The sequence below is a fragment of the Anopheles ziemanni genome, chromosome 2 (assembly GCF_943734765.1).
Source record: "Anopheles ziemanni chromosome 2, idAnoZiCoDA_A2_x.2, whole genome shotgun sequence".
NCBI classification, from domain to species: domain Eukaryota; kingdom Metazoa; phylum Arthropoda; class Insecta; order Diptera; family Culicidae; genus Anopheles; species Anopheles ziemanni.
Window position 1 is genome coordinate 75,402,338 of NC_080705.1, and position 25,540 is coordinate 75,427,877.

General features: G+C 43.3%; 2 protein-coding genes across 2 annotated transcripts in view; one reads left to right on the forward strand and one right to left on the reverse strand.

Annotated features, from left to right (window-relative positions):
- Positions 1–1,581: 1,581 nt before the first annotated feature.
- LOC131283226 (U-scoloptoxin(01)-Er1a) lies at positions 1,582–3,557 on the reverse strand. Its single transcript, XM_058312755.1, has 3 exons — positions 3,489–3,557; positions 1,789–1,983; positions 1,582–1,695 (listed from the first exon to the last, which is right to left on the reverse strand). The coding sequence occupies exons 1-3, from the start codon at positions 3,555–3,557 to the stop codon at positions 1,582–1,584; spliced, it is 378 nt and encodes a 125-aa protein (XP_058168738.1).
- A 14,507-nt stretch (positions 3,558–18,064) lies between these two features.
- LOC131281875 (mediator of RNA polymerase II transcription subunit 13) overlaps positions 18,065–25,540 on the forward strand; it is a 40,836-nt gene continuing 33,360 nt past the window's right edge. Inside the window, exon 1 of the mRNA XM_058311234.1 lies at positions 18,065–18,568. Within this exon, the coding sequence (XP_058167217.1) occupies positions 18,500–18,568 (69 nt within the window). The 5' untranslated portion in view covers positions 18,065–18,499. The remainder of the gene's footprint in view (positions 18,569–25,540) is intronic.

The following is a 25,540-nucleotide window of genomic DNA, read 5'->3' on the forward strand; positions in this document are numbered from 1 at the left end:
AAAATTTCCACCTCGCACACACGGCACACACGCACGCACGTACACCACACGCACCACTTATCCACTTCGCATTCCTGCTTGTTAGGACGAAAAAAGCGCACGAAGCGTCCTTTGCTGCCGCGCAAACACTGTCCACGGACGTACACTGGCGTCAGCCTATCTTGGGTAAAGATTATCCGAATGTGGGGCCACTTGATTGCCACTGGTACCGCAGCGATTTAGCAGACGAACGAAACAACTTGCTGCACTTTACGCCGCCACGTTTGATTGCGATCGACGCTGCTTCGCATTTTACGTGGATCAAGGTTTTGTTTCTTCGAAGGTTTGGCCTAGCAGAGCGATTTGACAGTAAACAGATAGCGCCATCTTGGAATTCGTGGTACAAAAACAATCATTCGTAGACAAAGTTTTAAATCTATTTCACTACAATTACTTCTTTGAATTATAATTTAAAACTCAGTTGGATTGGCCAGCTGCTACGAACCAGACGATTCCGATCAAAACTTACTTCGTTGAACATGTTGACCAAGCTGTAATTCCTAATTCATGAGAGAAACTTTTGGAAATGATTCATTTCATCAAACCAATTCGATTTCATATAAATTCATGTTTCTGAATAAATTTCATTGCGAATTTTAAGGACACTTTTACATATAATCAGAGACGTTTCGAACAGTAAAACTGTCAATGTAGGAACATTTTTGGACCTGGCCTGATCAAGATAAAGAGACATCGAAAGCTATGGTTGTCCAACCTTTAAAATCGTGGTTTGCTTCGTTTCACCCACCATGGATTGATAAAAACTCCAGCGCAAGGTATATATAGCACTCAACAATATTATGTATGCACCTTTGAAACGTCTGAAAAGTCAACTTTTAAATCATCAGCCATGTTTGGGTTTTAATAAAAGACGGTAAATTACGTTAAAACTTTTAAGAAACTGACATTATTTTCCGTTGATTTGTGATCATGACATGCACTACCTTTAAATATATTTTAATTCAGGAATCTGGGAAAAATGTATTGTGCTCAAAACAGCAATAAAATTGTTTGTTACGTGTACATTACAAGAAAAACTTGATATTACTTTTCTCTACAGGAGAGCATTTGAAACCTTCACGTTTTCGTACTTAAACTGTGAAAAAAGTTTAATGTTTATAATAAAAATAAATGTGATAAAAAGTGTGTTCGGAAATTTATAATTTTTTGTGAAGACATGAAATGAACCTAAATGAAATATGATTTTTAGTGCATGCTTAGATAGCTACTCTACATTACAATGCCAAGTTTATCCTATGATCGATACAATGAGTGCAACGATTTCTTTCGAGGAAATCAAAATTGGTACTTTTCTCTATTTTATTTCGGCTATATTTATTTCACTTGTCAGATAAGATCCACCCTACTTTCAATCAGAATATTTTATTCATTTTTCTCATTCGGATTAAGTATAAATTATATTTACAAAAGTAAAACAAAAAACAGGAATCTCACTTTGCTTCAAGTTAAGCGATTTGGACTGCTGCATCAGACCCATCGACACACATCGTTTACCCTAATAGGATCGCTAACTCTCTTCGTCTAGCCGACGATAAGATTTCCTTCCACGTCCCGATACAGATCGTCGTTGATACTGTACATGTCCTCCGACCCTTGGCAGTTCACGTTGGTCCACCAGTCACACACACGGTACGCCTGGAGAAGAAAGAGAAACGGAGGGAAAAAGTGCGTCATTTGGTGGTGAAGAAGAGCGAGTACCGAAACTCAAATGCGAGGATTGAAGGATACTTGATTGAACACGGTTCCGTTGGGGCAGAGGAAGGAAAACATGTAGCCGGTGGGCAGACACCAGTGCCACACTTGGCATCGCGTTTCGACGTCCGCGTAGTACCCGGGCTGCCGATCCGCACACCGGAAGGTCAATCCGGAAGGGATCTTGTCAAACGCCGGGTAGTCGATGTTCGGCTCATAGCCAAAGATTTGCTGCCAGTCCATCCGGTTCGTCGCACGTGCGCAAGTGTGTTTGTGTGGGTGGAAAAAGGGAACATAAAAAGAAAGAAAACAACAAAACGAGAAAAGATGTATGAATTATGAAATGCACAACGCCGTTACGCCAAACATGCACAACCCAAATCGATCCCGTCCCGTTCCGGGTAATGTTCCACCATGTTTCGGCAATCGATCAATTATTCAATCGACGTGAGAGTAATTTTTCATCATCGCCAATCAAATTACAATCAAGCTCAATTATATGCCTCCTTTTGCATTCCATAACTTCCCGTTTTCTTCTTCATTCATCTCCCGCGGCACATCATCGATCGATTTTCGATATTTTCCCATCGCCAACGGGCCCGATTGAGACAATCGTTCAGTTGCTTCTAAAACAGATCATCTTCACCGGTTTGCTTTGGCAAAGGTTTTGAAACGTCGATTTTCTCCCGCTTTTCTCCTGCGGCCCACAGGCTAAACAGTGTCTTTGTAAGCGCAAACAAATAGCTGCACGAAAACGAAGGCGCCTCTCCCGAAGAAGTGCTCCACAGTGCTCCATTTTTGCAGTGAGAAGAAAAACGAAAGTCAAACATATTGCAAAGCAGATTATGTCATCGCAGGAACGAAGGGAAAACGTGAACCAGCATTCCCTCTCAAGGCGGAGGGTTGGTTCGGTTTGAGGGCTCATCTGCCAGTGGGATCGAAATGTCGGAAAGCAATAATTGCCTTCCTCAGCTGGTTAAGTTTCCCGCGCTTGTCAGCCTCTGTGACACTCCAGACAAGATGCAAACGTGAGCAGTGTAAAGGCCGTCTGAATTAGTCTGAACTTGATCCAAAATCGGGCATGGCGCCACGTTCCCATCAAGCCCAAGCCGTGTTGAGATTTGGGCTGGCGGATGAACGCAATTGAGATGAGATTAATTGTTTTAAAATCACTCGCCACAAACCCGCCTTGTTGGGTTTGTTTTAATTATTTCGTCGGACCTGCAGTGGGTTAGTTTGTTTGAACTTTTGCGTCGCCACCGAATTTTTCCACACACCCAGGGATTGGTTGATCCCCTGGTGCGAAAATAATTAATGTAACACGCTCGTAAACGCTCGTAAAAAGATATGAACCATTGTGTACCGCTCGGGTCGAGGTTAGGCATCAAAAAGCCCATCTGGCGTAAATTTCGGTTCCATACTTTGAATCAAATTAGTATCGTTAGCCGTGAAAAAAGGTGGACGGACGCGACGAGTGTCATAAATTGTAATCAGGCTTGGAATTGTTATGGAAATTGTTGAGGATTTGTTTACCGTCTTGGACGGTTTGGGCAGTTGTGAGCTATTGTTTTTTCCCCTATGTCAAAGCATAACAAAGCATGTTTGGAATATGGTTAGTATGAGCTACTGAATAAAATTATGCCAAAAAGAAGATGTATCTATTCTTTTTAATCCCTTTATCATTCCAATGAATTGATGTTTCCAACACCAAAGCATCTATTTGTGACTATACTCACGCCATAAGTTTGATGATTATTATACAGGAAAACAGCAAACGCCACCGTCAGGAACATGTACTTCCACATGTTGCTGTTGCTGCTGCTGCCAACCATTTCGCCTGGTTCGTCGCTTGTCCGCTCGTTCAAGTCTTTCGTTTCGAGTCACGCGCTACCGTTTTCCGTCGGTAGCGTAAGTGAAGATGTATTCGATCACGCGGAGAACGGACGCTACCAAAAGCGGAAAAGGCTACCAAAACTCCCGCAGCACACAATGGATGCGTATTTTGTTTGTTTTGATTAGTTCAGCGTGTGATGTCGTCGTGTTTTTTTGTTTCTGTATTTAATTTATATCCTCTCGTTTTCTTCTTTCCCACCGCACGTTTTCGCTTTCTTCAGGTGAAGAGGCAGCGGAAAATGCAAACAATTCGTCTCGCAAATGCTGCACTGTTTTACCTCCGCTACTTCGTAAAACCTCCTCTGATCTGCGTCGGATCTGCTGTTATGCTATGCAGCGTTCGTTTATATTTTCCCAATTTATGCAATAACTATACCCGAGCGCCAACATTACACATTCACGCGGGATGCGGTGTTTAATTTTGTTTTTCCACCAATCAACCCAGACGCGGCTTCGTGCCCCGTTGTTGATGAAGTTCGTGTGCGGATGTAAAACGGTTTTAATAATTAAGACCCATCGGCAGCGAACGAGCTGCGGGTTAGCGAGGGTCGATCTTCAGCGGATTCGTTAGGGGCCTTTTTCTTCTTGGCTCGTTTGCACTTCCGTGAGATGCACTTTTTGTTTTGTTAATAGAGTAAACTTTTATGTTTCAGATGAAATTATTTCGATATCACTACACATTAGATCTTGGCACCTCCTTTCAAGCGGTCACTTATGTCACTTTGTTTTCACTCGGATGGGCTTTATTATATCCTTTTTTTATCCACTTCTGCTTCCACTCCGAAAACTGTCCATCCAAACCTTCAGCTCCACCGAGAGTAAACACCACACGCGCTTGGATCGAGAGAAACGAATCAAATGAAAACTCCAGTCTACCAGAGCATCGTTTTATACAGACTCCCATCTCCAACCCCACCGACAGAAACAGCGTGGGGACGCACTGAGGCCGTGTCGATTGTGTTATGTGTAAACATCGCAGCACCGCAGCTGGGTGGGTGGCGGGTGTTGTCTCCCTTGTCTCGGAACGTAGTACTAGTGGAAAAGTTTTGCGCCAAGAAGTGGAAATGTTCTTTTTTTCATTATTTGCTTTTCTCCATCACTCAAACATTTCCGTCAGAATTCGGGTGGAGTAGGAGTGAGAAGAAATCCAAACCCCGTATCTCACCGTGTCGGACATATCTCGGACATATCTGTGAACGTTTTCCATTGCTCCGGGGGTGGAGAAGGGTTGCGAATGAAGGGGATAATTAGATAATTATCGTCGAAGCCATGCGCGTACGGTCCAATGTGTGAACTTTAGCTCCGCATGAGCAGACCGTTTGTGTGGCAGAACTTTTCCACATTTCCTTTCCACGCGTGACCCGCCTAATTGATTTCCCTATGCGCGCGTTGGCTTGCTAACCCTTGGCTGGCTCTGAATTGGTACCCCACTTCCGGGGGCAGCATATTGGGAGCATTTTTTGTGCGTTTCAAAGTCATGAGAAACCCATTACGCGTGTGCCGGTTCGGCGTTGGTTTGGTCACATGAACGATCAGATAGTGTCTGCATGGGGTGTATGAAAAATGATAGTGAAATCGTTTATCGAGCAATATAATGAGCGTTGGTGCACTGAATGTTCGAAAAGATTAATTTGCGCTGCGTTTTCGACGTATTTCTGTGAGAGCGTTCGGCGTCTTAATAGAAAACACGACACAAAAGGTGGTTGGTTGAACTTTAACAGAGCTTTCAATCTACTAAAATTCAATGTCATTCCAATTATTTTTTATAAGAAAATATCATTTGAATAACCGAGAAGTATATGCAAAATAAAAATGTCCAATATAAACCCTTTAATCAATTAGATAAATTCAATGCTAAAATATTGAATAACCAACAACTGACACGTTGGATAATTAACAACTTATCTAACCAAAATTTTTTACCAATTTGCCTAATTTGTCAACACTAGTAAAGGGTTATTTGAAACGAAAACATGATGTTTTGTTTTCGAAAAATGAATGACATTGTCAAGACATATTTTACCCCTCCTTTAAAAACATCCTTGACAACATCATATTAAATGAATGTTTTAAAGCATGGAGTAGTTCAGTTGTTCCTTATTTTTAATAAGCCATTAGCTTGTTATGCTTATGCTCTTCCTTGTTTAATTCAGTCAAGTTCACGTAGTTCACTTCTGCTGATCGCACTCAATTGCCTCACATTTTATTGATGCCAAGTCCACACCAAATCAATGGTAAACCAGTAATCGTCTTACCGCCTACCATTGTCCTTCCACTCGATGATGCTACCTCCATAAATCATAATACTCTCCGCATAATTCCACCTCGGTATACACCGGTGGAAATATTCGATTTATTGCACACGGATCAAGTTTCAGACGGGCCAGAGCAAAGGGAGCCTTTTATATATCAATTTCCCATAACGCAGACACACCGTCGTTTCGAAGGGACGACATAAGGCCAAGATACACCACCATGGTAATCACTACTATCGAGGTGGAGAATCGACGCCCCGGTCGGCGGTCGGGGAAGTCGCGCTTGTCTAATGATACGCTCTCAATTGTTGACCCACAAGAGCGCTAATTCTTCCGACCTCGACGGTGGTGATTGAAGAATAGTCGACGTTTTATTGCGAGCCTGTGAGCCTGCCTGTGAGAAAAAGCAATAAGTGCGTCATCCCGTCAACGAAAAGCACACGACTGGAGGCGCGTGAAACCTGACCTTTCACTAGCGTTCGATTGAGCCATCCGGTGGCCAACGTTGAGTCTCCCGTATGTAGAGGGTAGTCTGATAGGATTCGGTCAAAATGTCAAACTTATGTCGCAGCCACCGGGAACGTCTATACGGCTTGCTCAATGTTGAACGAACGGGGGGTTTTGAGGAAAGAACGATCGAACGGATACGCATTTTAAGTGCAATGTACCAACCGCAAACCGAATCGCCAAGCGGGTGAAACCAATTGTTCGCACATAAGTCTGCTAAGCTCCCCGATGAGGACGAGCACAACGGCGTTCGCCACGGTTCGCCATGCTCGGAAAAAGAACCGCCACGAGCCTCGGTCAAACTCGAGTCAATCGTCGAGTGGACCATCCGGTTGCGAAAGGCGCGGCCACTGCTCGGAAAGTGCATCCGAAAGCAACTGTCCACCACTGGCAGCCAGAGTATTCTATTGCCAACTTGGGAACTGTCCACTACGCCATGCGGTCTTGAACGGTGGACAATGGAAGGATGACGCGTTTTCCGTGTGTCTAGGTGAGTTTTACCGTTTTTATGGCCGGGCGCATTCCGAGTGCTTTGTTTTTCCACGTGCGTCAGAGTGTTTTGCGAAATCTATCGGGTTTTCCGCGCGCTTCTCCATCCAGTCGGAGTTGTTGATGCGCCGTTGCTCTACATCGTGAGGAAGATGTTCTCAAAAGACTGAGAATGGTGTCTTGCTCCATCGGTTATGGTCTGACGCCTTTCACATAAGATAGTCCGTTGATTCAGCAATGTTTTGGGTGTCAATTGGGGTGTTAAGTATTTCTTTTCATTTCGTTCAAATGAATGTTTTACTTGAAAAATGGTTCATCCTTTGTTTCTTGCTAAGTTTAATCATATGTTTCGTGGTGAGGCATTTAATACAAATTTAATAATTATTATTAAACACTGATGCCTCATTATAAACGCTTCATAAAAAATAAAACAGAAAACATAGCAACGCGATGAGGATAATTCATGTAGACAATTTTGCACTATCTGATAGGTACAATCATTTTTTATCTATTTTTCAATGGGGAAAACGTTAGGTTTTTTAATTTGCTTCATTCTTTGGGTTATGGATTATTTAAATGTTCAAGACATACATTACGTATATTTACACTTTAACTTACAAAATCTTGATTAGTTCTTCGTTTTCGTGGAAACAAACATTTTAAATATTATCAATATGTTGGTATAGTGTTTCTAGTTGTTTGACTATAATAAAAAGCATTATTTCATACGTTCTGCAACTTTAAAATAGCTGGAAAGATGGCATTGATGGACACTTAATCTTTCATGTACATTCAATTAAGTGTTGTTAAACCTTCTCAAGCCATTCCACCGATCGATTTAACGTGTACTAAGGCCACACATTTAAATCCGGGGACGCACTCTTCCCAGGCGTTTCTGTTCGCGTTCGTTTTCTTTTCCCTACCAACATTCGAGATGAGCGTGAATAAATCCTGCCGCATGGTTACGTACGGCGAGACCCGTCGTTTATTTCAATCAACCCAGGCCAATTCATTGGCATGAATTTGTTTTTACCCATTGTTAAACCCATCATCGCGCCCCATTACCCAATCGCGCGACCACACTCTACGCATTCCGGTATACACTAAACGCAGGTTACATCGATCGATTGGCCTCGACGATGGTGGCGGTAGGTTTTTGGCTCAACGGTGGCACCCGGTGTGCGCATTTCTGTGCGAAGTTTTTCTTCATCGCAATTTAATTTATTTTTTTGTTTTTAATTTTTACATGTTGGTCATTGTCATAATAAAACATTGGGGAAAAAATTACCCGAAATTTCAGGGGGGAAAAAAGAAAACCAACCATGAAACCAAACAACGAACTAAACGACCGTTCAGAAGGAGTGGAGCTTTCATCACCACCTGTCGTTTGTCGTAGCCCTCAAAACAAGTTGGTCCAATTGATGTACGCGCGGTCACAAAATCGTGAAGAAAACCAAAATGGCAAATTTGTTGCAATTCCAGTTGTAAGCGGCATTCGCGAAAGATGCTATTGTTTGCAGTCGGTGTACTTTGTCCGATGCAGCAGATTTAATTCTTTGTTGGTCTCGAAGAAGTCGAAGGTGCGATCCAGATGGTTGAACCGGTGCCCAACGGCGAGTAACTGCTGAAACGAGTAATGATTCTTGTCGAAGCTGTTACTATGCATAAAACAATACCTACACATGTGGATGAATTTAAACACTGAATTCAAAATGAGGAAGCAACTACACCTGGCAAAGTACAATAAATTATGATAAATTTTTATTTTCGTTGGTTAAACACTAGTTGCTTTCAGTTAACAGTGTCATGAAAAATGCTAGCCGATTTGCTTGCTTTAGCAGCCCTTAGCCACTCGATGGAAAAGAGAACCCCCCGTCGGCGTCTTAAGGTCGTTCACCAAAACCGTCCCTAAGCCAGCAACAAACCGCCTTCACCGGCACGGCTTTTCATGATTTCACAGCAATTAATAAATCAACAAACGACGCGAATCGCCCTCCGAGGTGTGTTTTTTGTCTATCTTCTTAGCATTTGCGCTGATAACAATGAGTAGCCTACGCAACACCAGCCACTTCCGTGCGCATGCAGCATTCCTTCGGTCGCCAGCGGAAGGCAAGAAAACCCACTGGTGGTAAGTCACCCACGGTGGCCCCTCCCCCTCGCTGAAACTGGTCGCGGTTCGTTTGCGTAGCGAATGTCGTAGCGTTAGCGCCATTATAATATTTACACGCGCAGCATAATTCTTCCCAGCTAGCGGGAGAGCGGGGTTTGGTCAAAGCACTGGCAGTTATTAACCTTTTCATGCCCTACCGCCCTTGTCGTTGCGCCCGGCCCGGAGGTGGGGTGTTCGAGATGAAAGCGATGCTTTATGTGCCGTGTGTTGGACATTAACACTACACTTTATCTGATGTTTCGGGAAACGGAAGGAGGAAACGATGCATCTATGCAGTTGCTAATTGATACATCATCTCGCGTCCGTGATGCGGTCGAAGCAAAATTGAGAGGTTGGTTGACTTTGGTGATGTTTGCATTTCTTGCGTAGAAGGTAGCATTTCGGATGAGGGTATTTATTAATTTTCGGCAATTACTTATTCACAGCAATAATTAAACTTATGTGACTTCAAGTATAAGAAAAATTAAAAGAGGTTTTTGTATTCTAAATGCAATTGAATCAAACAGTTTGATACAATGACAACGATTTTCAAATTTTTCATTATTCATTGTAAACAAATAAATGAATGTTCGGTTACAAACTAAACGAAAGAATACCACGAGAGAAGGATGTAAAATAGTACGATCCTTCGGTGCTTTAGAAAAACTTTTGTAAACTTGATAATTTTTCATGAAGATTCATGCAAGGTACATAGATATAAAAAAACATAAACCTAAATCAAACGTACTGCTGAATCAACTCATGAAATTGGTGTCAAAATTCTAATACTCTAAAAAAATGTAGAAAGATCACCTAAAAATGTCTTCCCAAAGACCTATCCTCATCCCAAAAATCATCCCCAGGAGAGTAATATTCGAGTTTTATCTGTTTTGACCGTCAATTACTTTATTAATTATCAATAGTAACTTCATTACCGAAGTACTTCATTTGTCATTATTTCTTCACCTATGTTTTTTGAAACGTTTTTTATGCCCAAAACCAGCTTCTAATGACCGTTGCATGCTCGTTACTTCTAACCAGCCCTTCGATGCTGTAAAAAATATTATCCTACGCTACATCACAGTCACAATCTGCCCGCACAGGTGCTTCAGAAATTTGTCCAAAAAAACAAATTGTCCCGCAACTGAACGTGATGCAACGGTGGGGTCCATTTTTCATGTTCCTTTTGTTACCATTTCGATCGAACTCGACTGCACGCCGGGCAAGGGCGTTTGTTTTCCCAGCAGTACAGCCGGCCATGAGGCAATAGCAAAGCAATCTCAAGTGAATTGGGTACAGCCCCATAACCATGCCACGCAAGTTCCTCGCTTCCCGCCGTAAGAAGGAAAGCACCGTATCGAACGCCGGAGGTTCGTCGTCTATCGAGCGCGTTCGATCGGACAATGTTTTAAGGGAAAACAAACGTTTACACGTCTTGTTCAAGACGACACGTCGGGATCAAGAGAAGAAAAACACTTGCTATGAATGCGAAAACAGTGTGTCAAAGTGTAGTGAGACTTGAAGTGCCAAAACAACGAAACTGAATGGTAGAAAAGCACATCTTTGTGGTAACTTCGTGGTTCTTTAGTTTATCATTGTTTCACCCCCGAACGAATTGTTTAAAAAGATAATTTTAATTAAAATATACTGCAATAAATCATTCCGAATGGAATTGCGTATCTTAAGTTGAAAAGATAGAGAAGCAGTAAAGCTTAAGGTTCACATATCTTGCATCGCAACATAATCTTTCATCATTTGTTAAAACATGTAGCGCAAAACGGAGGAACGGAATAAAGAGCGACTGAATGAGAGAAGCTTCCCAGGGCCTGTCAAGGTCAGCCAAGACTTTCATCAACAACCCTCCCCGAAACCGAGATCGCCGGAAAAAAACAACGAAGCTCACGAAAGGAAATTAAGTGCCACCGTCGGGAAACAAATCATAACTGCACCGGCAGCTCATTCTTGGCATGTTCACTATCGCCTGCTAGTAATTGAAATTATCTCGCTCACTGCCATCTCGCACCACCACGTGATCGGGCCACCGTGCTCCACCGGGGTGTGGGGTGTGAGAATTTTGAACTGGTGCTCTATAACGCGATCACCGCGCAACCGCGTCGTAAAACAATCTGGCCCAGGCACGGACAACAATTTGCCACAATGGAAGTGTCATTCCATGGCAGGGCGCCTGGCGGGTGATTTACGGTCGCCCTATGCTCCCAGACCCGGACGAACCGAGTCTGTTGTAGTAGGAGGAGGATTTGGACAGCATCGGTATGCAAATGCTAGACGTTTCCTCGCAAGAAGGGTTGGCCGAGCGCGGAAAGATTATCAGCGATCGATAGCACTAAACTGGCAGGCACTTACTGTTGCGATGGGTTTTAACACCTTTTACCCGAATCTATAGATCGTAAAGATGCGGCAAAATCTCAATCTGGCCTCGATTGTATGCATATTGAAGGCAGATCGTTGCAGCGCTATTGTTAAAGTGTACTACACTGAAATTAAATATTGCAGCACACTGGTTCTACCAGGGAAATAAATGTTTTTCCGAACAGTGGTAAAGTTGTAGTTGACCGGTGTTTAAATCATTAACTTTGATTGCAGTCTTGACGAAAGAAATTAATACAAAATATTATTTGCAGGTTTTTATAAGCTACTTCTTTAATCGCCCGCTTATTGTTGAGCATGTCGTGCTGACATGGCCTGGTCACCAATCGTTCTCCAGGTAGCTCGATCCATGGCTGTAGCTCTCCATCGCCGGTCGCATCCGATGTTCCGCAGGTTCTGCTCCACTTATCCGACCATCGCCACCATACAGCTCAGCTAACTCGTGGTTCATCCTTGTTCTCCACACATAGTAGGTACAATTTCCCTGAACAAGGCGGCTTCGGATTTCACAGCTTTAGTTGTTGTCCGGAATTGTTAATAAGAATTTTGGTCCAAATTGGTAATAGCTTTTGATTCATTAAATCGATTTTTACGATTGACTCTTTAAAGGAAAGGCCTTTTCACGGCGCGCCACTTTAACAAAAGTGAGATTTTCCAGGCTCCTTAGTTTTTGCGAAATGATATTGTATGGAAAAATGGCCGAAACAGCCAATTTGCCAATAACTTTGGATTCTTTGGACCGATTGTTACGACAGACCCCTCAAACGAAAGGTCTTTTGCAAACCAACAACTTTGTTGAAGTAAAGACTCATCCATCGTTTCCAGTTTGGAAGAAATTAAAGCTGCATTGCCAATTCCACATAGTGGTTTACTACCGGTTCAAAATGTCATTTTCATATAATCCATTTTTGAATTTTCCCGATTCGCGATTCTCTCCGAGAGAGAGAGAGATTTTGTGATTCAGCGAGAGAATTCTCAATTCTCTGTTCTCTCTCATTTTGACGCAAATTGGCGAGTGGTGGGTAGTTCCCTCGGAACTGAAATGAAACAGCTCCCCCTTGGAGCGGATACCAATAATGATCCTGATGATCCTGGGGACGATTCACAGAATCGATTTAGCCGTTGGATCAATTCAACCATTGATTGTCTAATTGTTACCTTAACAAATGATATGATAAATCGGCAAGTTTGGTAAGCACGCATGACATGACGGATTGGGATTCGGATTCGAGGATCCGATTCGAATCTTTGTAGGGATTCAGTTTTCCATCACTAACTACCTCCTTCCTAGACTGGTGTTTGTTTTTCACATTTCCCTGAAATTTGACGTCTAGTTTTCCCGATTTTTTATCATAAACGCACGTCTTGAAAAGACCTTTCCTTAAAGGGGTTAACACAAAAAATTGGCAATTTTTAGCCTTTTACTAATCGAGGTTTATCTATCTTGTCCATACAGAGTTCTGTCTCTTTTCCGCAAAATTGATTTTATCAAACACTTAAAAAACGGAATGATCTTTTGCTACAAAAATGCGTGTGTTCTGAAAAATCTTTTCATTTGAGAAGTCACTTGTACAAATCGGTTAAGCGAGCATAAAGTTATTAACAAATTTGTTATTTAAACAGAACCTCTCATTCACAAATTTATTTCAAAAACCAAGAATCGAGGAAGAATCTTTATTGTATCAAGTTATTTGCTTCAAAAGACATTTCATTTGAGGGGTCTGTTGCTAAAATTGGCCGCGGTACTAAAAAGTTATTAACAAATTTTAGCCATTATTTAATGTTGTGACCAAGGTTTTTGGAGCTTGTGTTGCTGCCAAACTGGCGCGCAGCAGCTTCATTCTAGTGGTGGGTAAATCGAATCCCCAGCTGGAGCAAAGGAACTATGAAGCAACCGGTGAATGAGAGGCTCAATGACCAACCCAATAAGATTCCATCAAAGAGTTATGCATCTACTAGCTGAAAGACCTATTCATCCATGTTTTCAACATTCAACATCCAACATAAACAACGCAGCCGGTGTTTTATTTGGAAACGACAGCATAGAGTTTGCCGATCGACTCGGGTTGCACTATTTGGAACATCAAGAATACCACCGTTGTTGCCACTGATGTTGATCATACTCCACTTCCTACGCACGAAAACTATCAAGAACTAATGAAAATTTTAACTTCCAACTAATTTAAAACAGCAAAACTAATTAACAACAGACAGATTGCACGGATGCTAGCGGTCCATAAACACAAAGCCGGACCTACCTGAATAAGTTGTCAAAGGTTCGTTGGGTACTCGAAGGCTGATCCCGTACGAAGTAAATCTCGTCAAATTATCTTGAAGTGGTCGGTTGCAGATAAAAAATGGGATCCTAAAACACTAAAAGTATGTCCGGGCATTAACTTGGAATAAAATTGTCTTGTTAAAAATAAACAACTGTATTTAAGGCTGATTCGTACGTCGGCAAGTGGGAACCAGCCGTTCGTACAAACTGTGACAGTTTGACGCCGCCGAATCAAAGATCGCATTCACGGTTCGCCTTCCGTGCCGTGCAGGTTCGCCGCCATTTTTGTGCCGATTTTCAACGTTCGTCGTCAACGTAGGTCGCTTTGCAATCCGAACGGTATGGAGTTTAATTGATGGTTTCAATCTGTGCAGCAAATAAAATCGCGTTTGCCAAGTTTATAAAAGACCATCGTTTGTTTCCGTAAAGCAGAAATAAGAAAGGAACGGCACACTGCCTGCACCAGCGAACGAGAAAAAGGGACGCAACCGAGTGGAGTGTGCTTGAAAGAAGTGTGTGTATGTGTGGTGAGTCAGCTCCTTTAAAATGCCGCGCGGTGTCGATGTGTTGGTGCGCTACCCGTTCGTCGTTTCTTCTTCCTTTCACATCTGTCTTGCGTTCGATGCAATGTAGTACAGGGGTTGGTGCTGTATGTATGTGGTGTAAAGAAAAATACTATCGAACCCAACGCGGTGCATCCTTACAACTACCATCCTTTCGCCGAACCGAAGGACACCTGGCCAGTCGGCGACAGCGGCATTCGTGGGGTAACGTTTTTCGCGAATCGATTACGGTGCTTGGTACGGACGGGCAGGAATCGATTTTGAACGCGAGAAAATACCTATCGAACAGAGTGAGCAACCAATTCCAATCTGCTGCGGGCGAGATGCGAAATATCCTTGTGAGAAAGAGAGAGAGAGCAGCAGCAGCGGGAGAAACTGAGAGCAAATCGTTGGCGTTCGAAGACTCGCCGCCGTTTTGTGTGCGGTACGAAAATCATTACGAACCGTCGACTCGATCCGGAAGTAAGCGTGCGCCGTATTTATTATTACTGTGTGGCACACGATGTGCAAATCAGCTAGCAGCAGCAGCTAGTGGTAGGAAAGTGATTATAGAAGAGTCACCGCAGCGATTTAACAGCGGGTGACACACCGTGGTCGCGTGAAAGTGCGATAAGAACGACTGTTCGCCCGCAGCTCTTTGATTAGAGCGCAAGACACAAAGTTTCGAGTCAAATTCATCACTCTTGTCGCTTGGGAAGAAGGTTTTAATTGAATTTTTCATTACACCGTCCAGTTTCGTGCAACGAAGCGAAATGTCAAGATGAGACGAACGTGTTGGTGTGTTAGTGCAATACTGTCGAAACTATTCCTCGGGCTATCGTGGTATGTGAGTCGGGATTCGTGGTGGTAGTGGTGTTGCCCTCGTTTCGCTGAGAAAATAAATAAGCTAAAGGATGATCGACCGTCGGTACGAAACGCACCGTGTCCTTAAATTATGAACTAAAGTGTACCAACAGAATTTGGCCCTAGGGAGCAAAGGGTTCAATTGGTTTTTTAAATAAAGAAGCTAGTTCTTGCGGATTAATAATCGTAACCCAAGGTGCCATGAGATGACGTTCATCTCTCACGCCTGCTCATTGGGCCGTCTCGAGTTCTCCCGATACGATGTCGCCGATTTACACGGCAAGATAATAGACGGTGGAAATCTTGATGCTTCTTTTTGGCCCGCGGACACAATGTACGGTCGTATTGGTACGAGCGTCGCTGTTCGCCCCGCGGTCAACAAGCGCGCGATCGATCACCAACACACGCGCCCCACGGCTGGTTCAAATTCTTTTCCTTGCACATACCACACATCGGCACCGACTGCTGCACGGACGGTGTGTCCTTTTCCGAGCCGAAACGCTAATCGAATTGTTTGACATCCGAGTGTGCGTGCGTGTAAATTAGATTTAATTCCGTTTCGCGTGAATTACTTTTTGATGATTGTGAATTGAAACACTGATTGAAATCGTTGTCCGTTGTGTCTTCAATTCAATGCCGTTAAATGGCAGATAAGATTCGTCTAGTGTTCAAGCGCGTGTGCGTGTGTGTGTGTGTACATAATGGTATAGCATATGTTTGAGATATGTGTGGCACAGTGGGAGATAGTGCGATGAGAAAGGTGTCCGCGCGTGAGAGATGTACCGCGAGAGGGAGATGTATTTCTTCTGAGAAAAAGGTATCAAACCTTTCGGGGTTTATACCTGCGGGAAGATAGTGTTTTATGCTTTCTAAGCTGCACCACACACACACACACACACACACACATACACGCACATAGAGACGTAAAACGAACCGGAGAGTCGCATGGATGGTTTTTGAATCCGCTTTTGAAAAATACCATCACCACCACCAGCCACGATTCGATTGGAGAAAAGTACCAGAAAAGTACAAGTTTGCCCAACATGTTGGAGGTGGATGACTCAAAAGGCAAAGGGCGGTAGCGAGTGGAATGGGGTTCGAAAAAAACCGACTGTGCAATATATTTCCCATTTATGAAAAAAGGTACTGCTGAACGGGATCTTCTGTGTAGAAAAAAAACGGTATGCCCTACACCACTATCGCGCTACCGGATCGTTCACTACCACACCGAGTGGTGGTGCAAAAGCAAAAAATAAATAAAGGGCCCGTAGTGTTAGACAACACGCAAGTCGCGAGATATTGGAGTAATACGCTCGATCGACCTTCTCGCGCCGATTGGCGCAGCAAGCTCCCCCCACACGCGCTCAGCTGCGGTATATTAATAATGGCGGTTGGTGGTGTTGGTGGTGGACCCCGCCGACATCATCGTCGTAGCGGTTCATCGATCCAGTGTACCACTTTCTATCACTCGATAACTACTACGCTGTAACACCGAAAACAATCTTTCATTCTTTTCTCTTCCCTCAGTGTGCATAGTAGCATCCGCAGCGACACACTAGGATCCATCCAGCGCCTACCGTGATCCAAAGTGTAGCCTTTCCGTGACACGAACAATTGTACGTGTTTGTTTTGATGTGCTCCTGTGCGTGTCGATGTGTGTGAAATTGCGTCTGTAACAACGCGAAACTACTCGGTGGATAGTGAGAACGACGTGCCAACGGGAAAACAACGGAGTGAAAGCAATAGAAGCGATGCAAGCGGTGTGGAATTGACCGACGTTACGTGACGATGGCTTCAAGGAGCAGCAAGTAGCAGCAATACAGCGATGCAAAAGAGTGAACCTTTCTCATTCATCCCTCTCGCACGGTGGGAACAACGGTGGCGTTAACATTAATTGTGGCGAAAAAAAAAAACCCCACAGTAAGCTATAGGCGGGGAAATAAAAAAGACAATTCGTCGTCGTCTCGCGCGAGATTCTCATACACCGAAAACCACCCCACAACACTACGCCACCGATGACGCCCGCAACCAGCAGCAGCCCCAGCAGCAGCAGCAGCAGCACCAACAACGGTGGTGGTTGTCGTCGTCGTGGTACTACTCCATCCCCCCATCATTATTGTTGGCAACAGTTCCCTTCGCCAACGGCGGCCCACAGTCGGTGTTGAACCGTTGAGGTTGCAGCAGCGTGTATTTGCTCCTGGCCGATACGAAAGGAGAGACTATCGCAATCTCTCGAGCGCGCGTGGTGGAAATCGAACACACTGAAGAAAAAAAAGGAAAAGAAAATACGCGATCTCTGTACTCAACCAAATTTTGCCTTTCGGTACGTCGCGCGTGTGCGTGCCGCGGTGTTTACTCTGTGCGAAAACCCCGCACGGTGGTAGTGTGTCTCCCCCGATCGTCGTCGCCTGCTGTGTATAACTACTGGCGAAGAGCTGCCCCTCGGAAGTGCAAAGATGTAACGGAGCAAGCCTCTTTATAGCAGTGCTCCCGTCCTCGTCGATGTCGCTGGTGGCCCACGGTGGAATGTGAAGAAAATTGTTTCTCCGTTCGTTTCTGTTTTTCGTTGTGTTGAAATTGTACCTTTCTCTATGTGCATACGCGTGTGTGTGCCTGTATGTGCGTCCTCGTTCGCACGGCCGCACGGTGCTGAGTCGTGAAAGTCGTGTTCTATTTATTCTTTTATTCACCCCCAAAAGAGCCCGTGTTGTGTGTGCGCTTCCCACCGTGCAGCACAGCACAGCAGGCCTACACTGCGTTTTCCTTCGGGGCCGTTTTACGTGCGTGCAATAGAGCAGCGGATGATCACTCGCCCCATTTGTGTGTGTGTGTGTGTGTTTTTTTAATGTGCTGTGGAATTAGATGGCCGGGGGTAAAAAGAGAAAGTGCATAGCAATAGAGGCCGCATAAGAGAAGAAAAAAAGGAAATTTGCACCAACCAGCTGCGATTGTGATTGTATTCAGTGCAATTGTGCACTTTTGTGTGAAGCAGCAGTTTATGTGCGTTTTGTTTTTAAAGTGTATACGTGTGTAGCCACATGTTGTTTACCGTTTACCACTCGGCACAAACCGTTCGCCGCGTTTGCGTTCGCACGTTTTTATGCTACACAGCGTAAGAAAAGATAAGCGAAGCTGCTGTGGTGTGTGAGTGTATGTGTGTGCCGTTCATACAGAAATAAAAAATAAATTATTCTAAATAAGAAAGAAAAAAAGTGAAGGAATAGATAAAAGTTGTGTGTACGTGTGCTGCGCGAGCGTACTTGTGGTAGTAGTCGATACGCATATTTATATATATCGCCGTCGAAAACAACCCGCCCCGACCGCACTCCTTCAATTATAACCTGTTCGTGCGTGAGAAAATGGTCTTAACAACAATACAAGCATGACGCACCAGAATCACCAAACTAACGGCGCCAGTTTGGAAGATTGCCACACAAACTTCTTCGCTCTGGTAAGTAAAGCGAATGCGAAACTCCTTCGCCGATCCTGCCAAATAACGGATGTAACGTACGTAACGCACTCGTAATCTCGCTTCGCGCGGAAGTAGGTTCGATGCAGCCATGATGGTCACATTCTTGTTTTTCTTTATTCTTTCCGATCAGTCCAGCTATTTGTCCCCGCTCCGTGCTTGTGTGAGACCTTGAGGAGACGAAAAATACACCCTGTTTTTTTTGGCCTGTGTACTACAGTGTGACTAAGTTCCTCCACTCGGGCAATATTTACCATCAATAATGAATTATGGACTTGGATGAGGCCTTTTGTGAGATTTATATGCTCGTAAAATCTCCCTGAAAATGATAAATGGTACGATTTTAAAACTAAATAAAATTTATCAAATTTTTGACTTGCTAAACCCTGCCTTTTGCACACTGTGCACCGCTTTTCTGTGGGCATGGCGAGTGGTACGTACGTTTCATCTCGTTGTTGGTTTGTATAAATAAGCGTAAGTAGCGAAACAAACAAATATACGCGGGGCACCCCCGGACGACTGATCCCAATTCGTCTAGGAGAGAGGGAGAAAGAGATAAAGAGGAAGAGGGAGAGAGAGAGAGAGAGAGTGTGGGGTGAAAAAGAGTGTGGGTTGTTGTATTTCGGTGGATCGCGCGGAGAGCATAAGAAAAGCGAAATTGATGCAGGAAGAAAAAGAAACCGCACACAGAATACGATCATTGAATACACCAGTCACGAGGTAACGCACGCGTCGCACGGAACGAATAACTAGAAAGCGAACCTTTGCTACAAACACACACGCACACACGTAGTGACGGTTGCTGAGTCGCTTACTTTGTCGATGAAAAAGAAACGGCATAATTTGGCTTCGCGGTTAGATTTTTTCCAGCTGTGATGATAATGAAACCAAAGCACTTTCGAAGCCACACCAGGCAAATTCATATGTTTATTGACAGTAACGGCAGGCACGACCACGACCATTTCAGTTTTGTCACACTTGTTTCTTGGCGAAACTGACCCCCCTTACCAGCCCCCACCCCCTTGTGAAACTGATAAGACATTCGAGCAATCTGCTAACCGCTCGTAACGAAAATCGAAAGCGGCAGCGATCAGCACCGAACTGATGGAACCAACACACTTTGCTTACACGGGCTTCATTTGCAAACCCTCAGCCGTTGCTTTGCTTCCTCGACTTGACTGTGTGCATGAATATTTGCTATCAGGCCGATGCGGCCGGCCTGATAAGTGGTACGGTCTTATCTCAAGAAGCCGAGCGAGGGTGACCCTGGTCTGGTCAAAATGCTCCTTCTCTCCAGTTGGTTTGCCCCTGGGGCTGGTCAATGGAGTTCGACGTCATTTTTATCGCTTATCGCGCACAACTCGGGGACCAACCGGAGCGAAGATAGTACGAATGTGCACCTGAATGCGGGTGTGGAAAAATGTGTGCCAAGTGCCATCCGTTCCGAGAACGAACGACGTTGAAGCCATCGGTACAGGTAACCCGGGAGTATCAACCAACCAATTAGACACCGGCGAATTACGGCGAAAATGGAGTAAAGCCATTTTTATTCGACTTTGTTGTCTACCACCTGTTTCGTATCGCCTTTGTTTGGACAAACCAATCACAACAAGGCAGCTGTCGGTAGCGACGAGACAGTAGCATTATTACTTTTAATTTGTTTGCCTACACCACCTCCCTCAATTAACCACTGTAGACCAATCGGCTCCGGTGTGACACCATTAAATTATCGTTAACCGGCCCAAAATGTCACCGTTTATTGCGCGAGCAAGTACGGAGCAAACGCATCTAAGCACAGTGGGCCTCTAGACGGTGAACGATGGAAAGAAAATAATTACCAAAAACATATGTTTGTTCAATTGTAAGACAGACTGAGAAAATTTATTGGTAGCCTGAGTTCCTTTTTCAATAAAAATTAAATGTTGGATTTTTACGACTCAGACCATAAAATCCCAAGAATAAACAAAAGGGTAAAAGAAAAAAGTCTTCTTTTAAAGCGAAATTTATTGCGTCGCAATGTACATTTTTATGTGAAAATCTATTCTTCAACCAATAAAATCCTTGCAGTTCCTCTTGGTTTACTGGCATTACGGCGATCAATTGACCGCGATTTAATTGGATAACGATTACCGGGCGTCTCTGCTTGCAGTTCGGTGCTCTTTATTGCACAATTTCTTTCGCCCGCAAACGATCGCACCCGACCGGTTTGGGTGCGCGTGTGTGTCCCCTTCTTTCCCGTGGAGGAGGGCCAAAGTATTATGGCGTTTTTTTATTGCTAAGTATGTGATAATTATGATGCCGTTTTGCGCATCACACCACCACCGCACCGTCGTGTGTGCATCGGGGATCGTCGCGTAATAAAACCGCATACGAGCCTCCCGATCGTTCTGATGGGCCATTTGCGTATTTTATTACCACGCTCCGCCGCACGTCACCACCGGTTGTGACAAAAGGATGCACTGCAAAACAGACACACACACATACACGTGCTGCTGCCTTTGCAACCACCGCTTCGACGATCGTTATGATCGCTTGATTGTGAACGGGAACGGGATCGTAGAAAACCCCGCACGAAAGATGGGATCGGATCGGTGTTTGTGTTGAAGATAGGGGCTGATCTTTTGCCAAAGCATCGTTTTCGTTTTTGCTTTAGTTCGCATCTTCCACTTTATGGCTGCAAACATGTGCGGACGGGGCCCGTCTTACCAACACATGTGGGCAAAGTTATGTTCTTCGCATAACGATATAGATATATCGTTCATAAAAACCGTTTGATATTTGTTTATGCTGTGTTCGATTGGTCTGGCTATAAATCATATCTTTTTGTTGTGATTTTATTCATCAGCTCCATGATTTATTTCACTAGGCTATTTCGATGACCAAGTTTATTCTTCGTGAATCAAATAAATCATTTGCATTTATTACATTTACATTAATTTTAATGTGTCCCGTGTGCGGTTTTATTGGCATCCAATTAATATTTAACATTTCTACAAATTAGTCTACTTTGTAGGTTTGGTTGCCATAAAGTCATGGTACATTCAGACAAACTGGTTGCAGCAACAACAAAAAAAAATTGAAAAAACATAACGGATCGCATCTTTCGATAGAGCTCGATCAAGTAGGATCAAGCTTCCGATACTATTCTCGTGCCACTCCCCCTCCGAGTTCGTTTTATGAGTCATCTTCTGGTTATTTTGAGCCCGCTTCCGAGCCGGTTTCGAAGATGGCCCGTTCGACGGCCTGTTGTTGGCCCATCAACATGGAAATGAGCGGTGTGATTCACTCCTATTCTTATCTTTTCGTTTTTTCGGCCCCTTGTCATGTATCTCCAATTTGTTAACAGTAAATTAAAATATTTTAATCCGTTAGGCGGGGATAGGTTTATAGATGCGAGTTGGCAATATCGAATGAGTGTTTTTTTTTTTTGGCAAAACAAATCAGAGAGATAAAAAAGTAAGGCATATTTATCGAGTTATCCTTTAGTCTCAAAACAGACTATTAGCTCAATTTCACACTTGTCATTGATCATGATGCTTTTCTTTTGTTTTTTGATACATAAATACGCTGTCCCATATTTCCTCAAATCATTCTTTCAATTTGTCTCTTTTTTCTATCTGGTCGATTGATTTTTTCTTTGCTTAATTCATTCCCAATGGAATGGCGTCCCAACAATTTACACTTTCTTGGTTTCTTTACTTGCATTGTTGTGAACTATTTCACTGAGGGTTTTAAAATTAAATATCATTTAAACCAAACAATTTTGAAATGTGCGTCTTAATCAAAAGGGGAAGCAGCAATCCACTATGCACCATTTACATTTTTTTTTTCATTCGCATTGTGCGAGCTAGCGCAAACATCGCATACAACTTATGGTTGAAAAATAACGTCCAAGGTCGGCCGCAAACCATATGAAGCGTTGCGCTGACCCTCGTTGCGCTTCGGATGAAAATGGCCAACGCGCGCATTTGCGCATCTCTCACATTGGTCTGCGCAGTACACTCCAAACTACCTCGCTCCCACTCCGCCCTTTTCCTTTCCCAATGGTGGAAGGAGGAAAATCATGTTCGTCGTTGTTTACCCGACCCGGTGGGATCAATTTAGTCGGAGCCACTTTCAACCGGTTCGTTAGTGTTAGTTTGTTAGAATATCGTTAGCAAACGATCAGATGGTGTGTGTTTTGCGCTGTCATGAACATTGAAATAATGTTACGTTCATTCGCGGTGTAAAGGTGTTTGACTGATGATCCCAAAGGGAGGATGATCGGGTACCCGATGCTTGTCGGATTAATATTAGTGCATCTAACCTCCTGTGAACGACAACAGATTTCACTGCGATGTTTCTCCCTTCCGGTCGTTTGCCTACTCGCTTAATTAAAAAAAAAAATACTTGGTTTGATTGTGAAATAAGAAACAGCAAATATTCCTGTGGGTCTGAACCAGCTACTTTCTTCACGTTGCGTTGAAGTCACTCGCTTCTCCGTTCCACCAACAACCAAGAGAATGCAAAATGCGCCTGCAGACAATTCTGAACACATGCTTTGCTGGACGTTGTTTACTTTCAGCTCAACAATAACTGCTGAATCCATAAAACATATGTTGAGCATAAAAATGAAACATTATTGTTTCATGACTCGGTGAGGCTTATCTTTCTTGTTACATTTTATTTTCATTTTATCGTTTATTTATTTCTTCCAGGTACAAACCTTTAATTTGTCAATTTATCTTTCGATGGTAAACTTTTGTTTTTCATGATCAAAAAACTTAAATTATTGATGAACGTTGTTGCATCGTGCGGAGACTAGATGTAAAGGAACCTTATCTTCGACAGTATGATAAGATGCGATAAAAACAAATGCCACCCCTCTTCCCGTATCTTCCCGTGTTTTTGTATGAAATAACGGCTTTCTTCTAAACGTTGTTCTTTCTAAGATGGACAGCAAAACCCGATGCATCCGTTTGTACTCTTCGCTTCGTTCTTCAACGAAAATTCACCTGCACTTTCTTGCAACGCAATCCAGCACCGATCGGAACTCGTCGGGTGTGTTCGAGCTTGGGGGGATGAATTATTTGCATGCCTTCCGTTCGTCGTTAATGTCATCATTAATCGCAAGGGAACTCACGCGAACCGGCCGCCCCATAGTGAGGGAGACCGTGACCGCGAATCGAACCCTGCCAAGAACATTGTGCGAGAGAGATGGTAGGAAAGTATTTTGAGGGTGAAGCTGAACTCTAGCATTTCCTTGGGCATGAAAGTCGGTTGTACATTTCGTCCAAGACAAACCATGATAAGGGAGCTTATTTCCAGTATGGTCTGTATTGAAATGAAAGAAACATATTTTTCTAGTCGGTTGGTTTGATCTATATCCTAATATAGTTGCCCTATCAATGTCCCGTTCAGTAGTTTACTTTTTTCCAATTGCAGTTTTCTATCAAACCGACTGCATTTAGTTCGGTTTAAATTGCAGAGAAAACTTACGGTTGCAGGCACAGGCTGACGACGTTTTCGCTTGCGGTAGATCGAAAGGCAACGAACCGAGTCGAAAAGTAGCGAAACGAAGAAGAAAACAAAAAAACCAAACCAACTAGCAGAAGAAACAGCTAAAAGAAAAACAAAAAAAGGTACCTAAGCGGCTCTCCCCATCGCAGGCGAAATGGAAGCGAAAGATTGGATCGGAGTCGGGCCGCCGTGAACCATGGCAAAGAGTGTATTGTACTACTTTTTTCCTCCCTGGCCAGGCCGCGCGACGTTCGCTTGCACGTTGCTGGGAAAGTACGAAAAGCGCGAAGGCAAAGGGAAAACAAAAGAAAAGAAAAACACACGGCTGAAGGAGCGCTTCATTTTGCACCGGCGATATTCAGTGCTCGTATTGGACCACGACCACCACCGTTCAGAGTTGTTGGTGCGTCTGGGGAGCGATGTGGGGCCGTCGACCTGTCCGCGACGAAGGGTGTTTGATGGTATTGGCGGAGGGATTCGAAAAGGTGCCCCAACGCAACGGAAGGGCGGAAGGAATGACGCAAAACGAGCCGAACCCGCTGGAAGATGAAGACGAAACTACGGGCATGTTGTGGAGGTTTGTAGTGTTTCACACTAGCTCACTACCCGTTTACCTCCGCTCGGATGAAATTTGTTCCTCTCAAAGCAATGTCCGGTTGTGGTGTACCTGTTCCGTTAAATTGCGGACAAAAATGTTCCCCCTTTGAATTTTAAAGACTGATTTAAGTCAAATTTTCCAAACAAGTACGGAAAATTGATCCGAGATCTTTTGATCGGATGTATCAATACACGAAAAAACATCTATTATATATTTTAGCTTTTTTGTAAGCTTTTACTATTATATATTTTTGTTTTTTTTTTTTTAAGTTTATGCACTGCAGATCTTGTTGGTGGTTTGTTTGATAACTACTTTTTTTATAAAATCATCTACATTTTACAATTGAAACTAGCACAAACAAAACAAGCATGCAAACATATGTCATGGTGTATCCACCAAACTTATACAACACGGGAAAATCGATGATATATCAAACATTTCAAATACGCCGTTATTATAACTATTAAATTAAAACAAATCTTTCAAGTATTAGTTAAAACTATAATTCTTTTCTCAATCCCTCTTGTATTAAATATAAGTATCAAGATAGTTTGGGTGAGAAGCAGCTTCAAACTTCTATATGAATTTATGAGAGTTTTGTTTCAAACAATGGTTTTTACAAGGTTTATTATCTAAGCACTCTTTAGCGTTAATTGTCAACAAATATTGTAACACAGAACGACCAATGAAATTGTCTCGTTTATTGAAATCTTTTTTGTACTATCATATTCTATCGTGTTCAGCATAATTTTATTTGACTTGGACGAGATATGTTCTTATGTATTTTTAATTGCTTGGAGTGAGTTCTTACTTCACAGTATTGTATTGTTCTTGTGTAGTAACACGAGTTTTTCGTT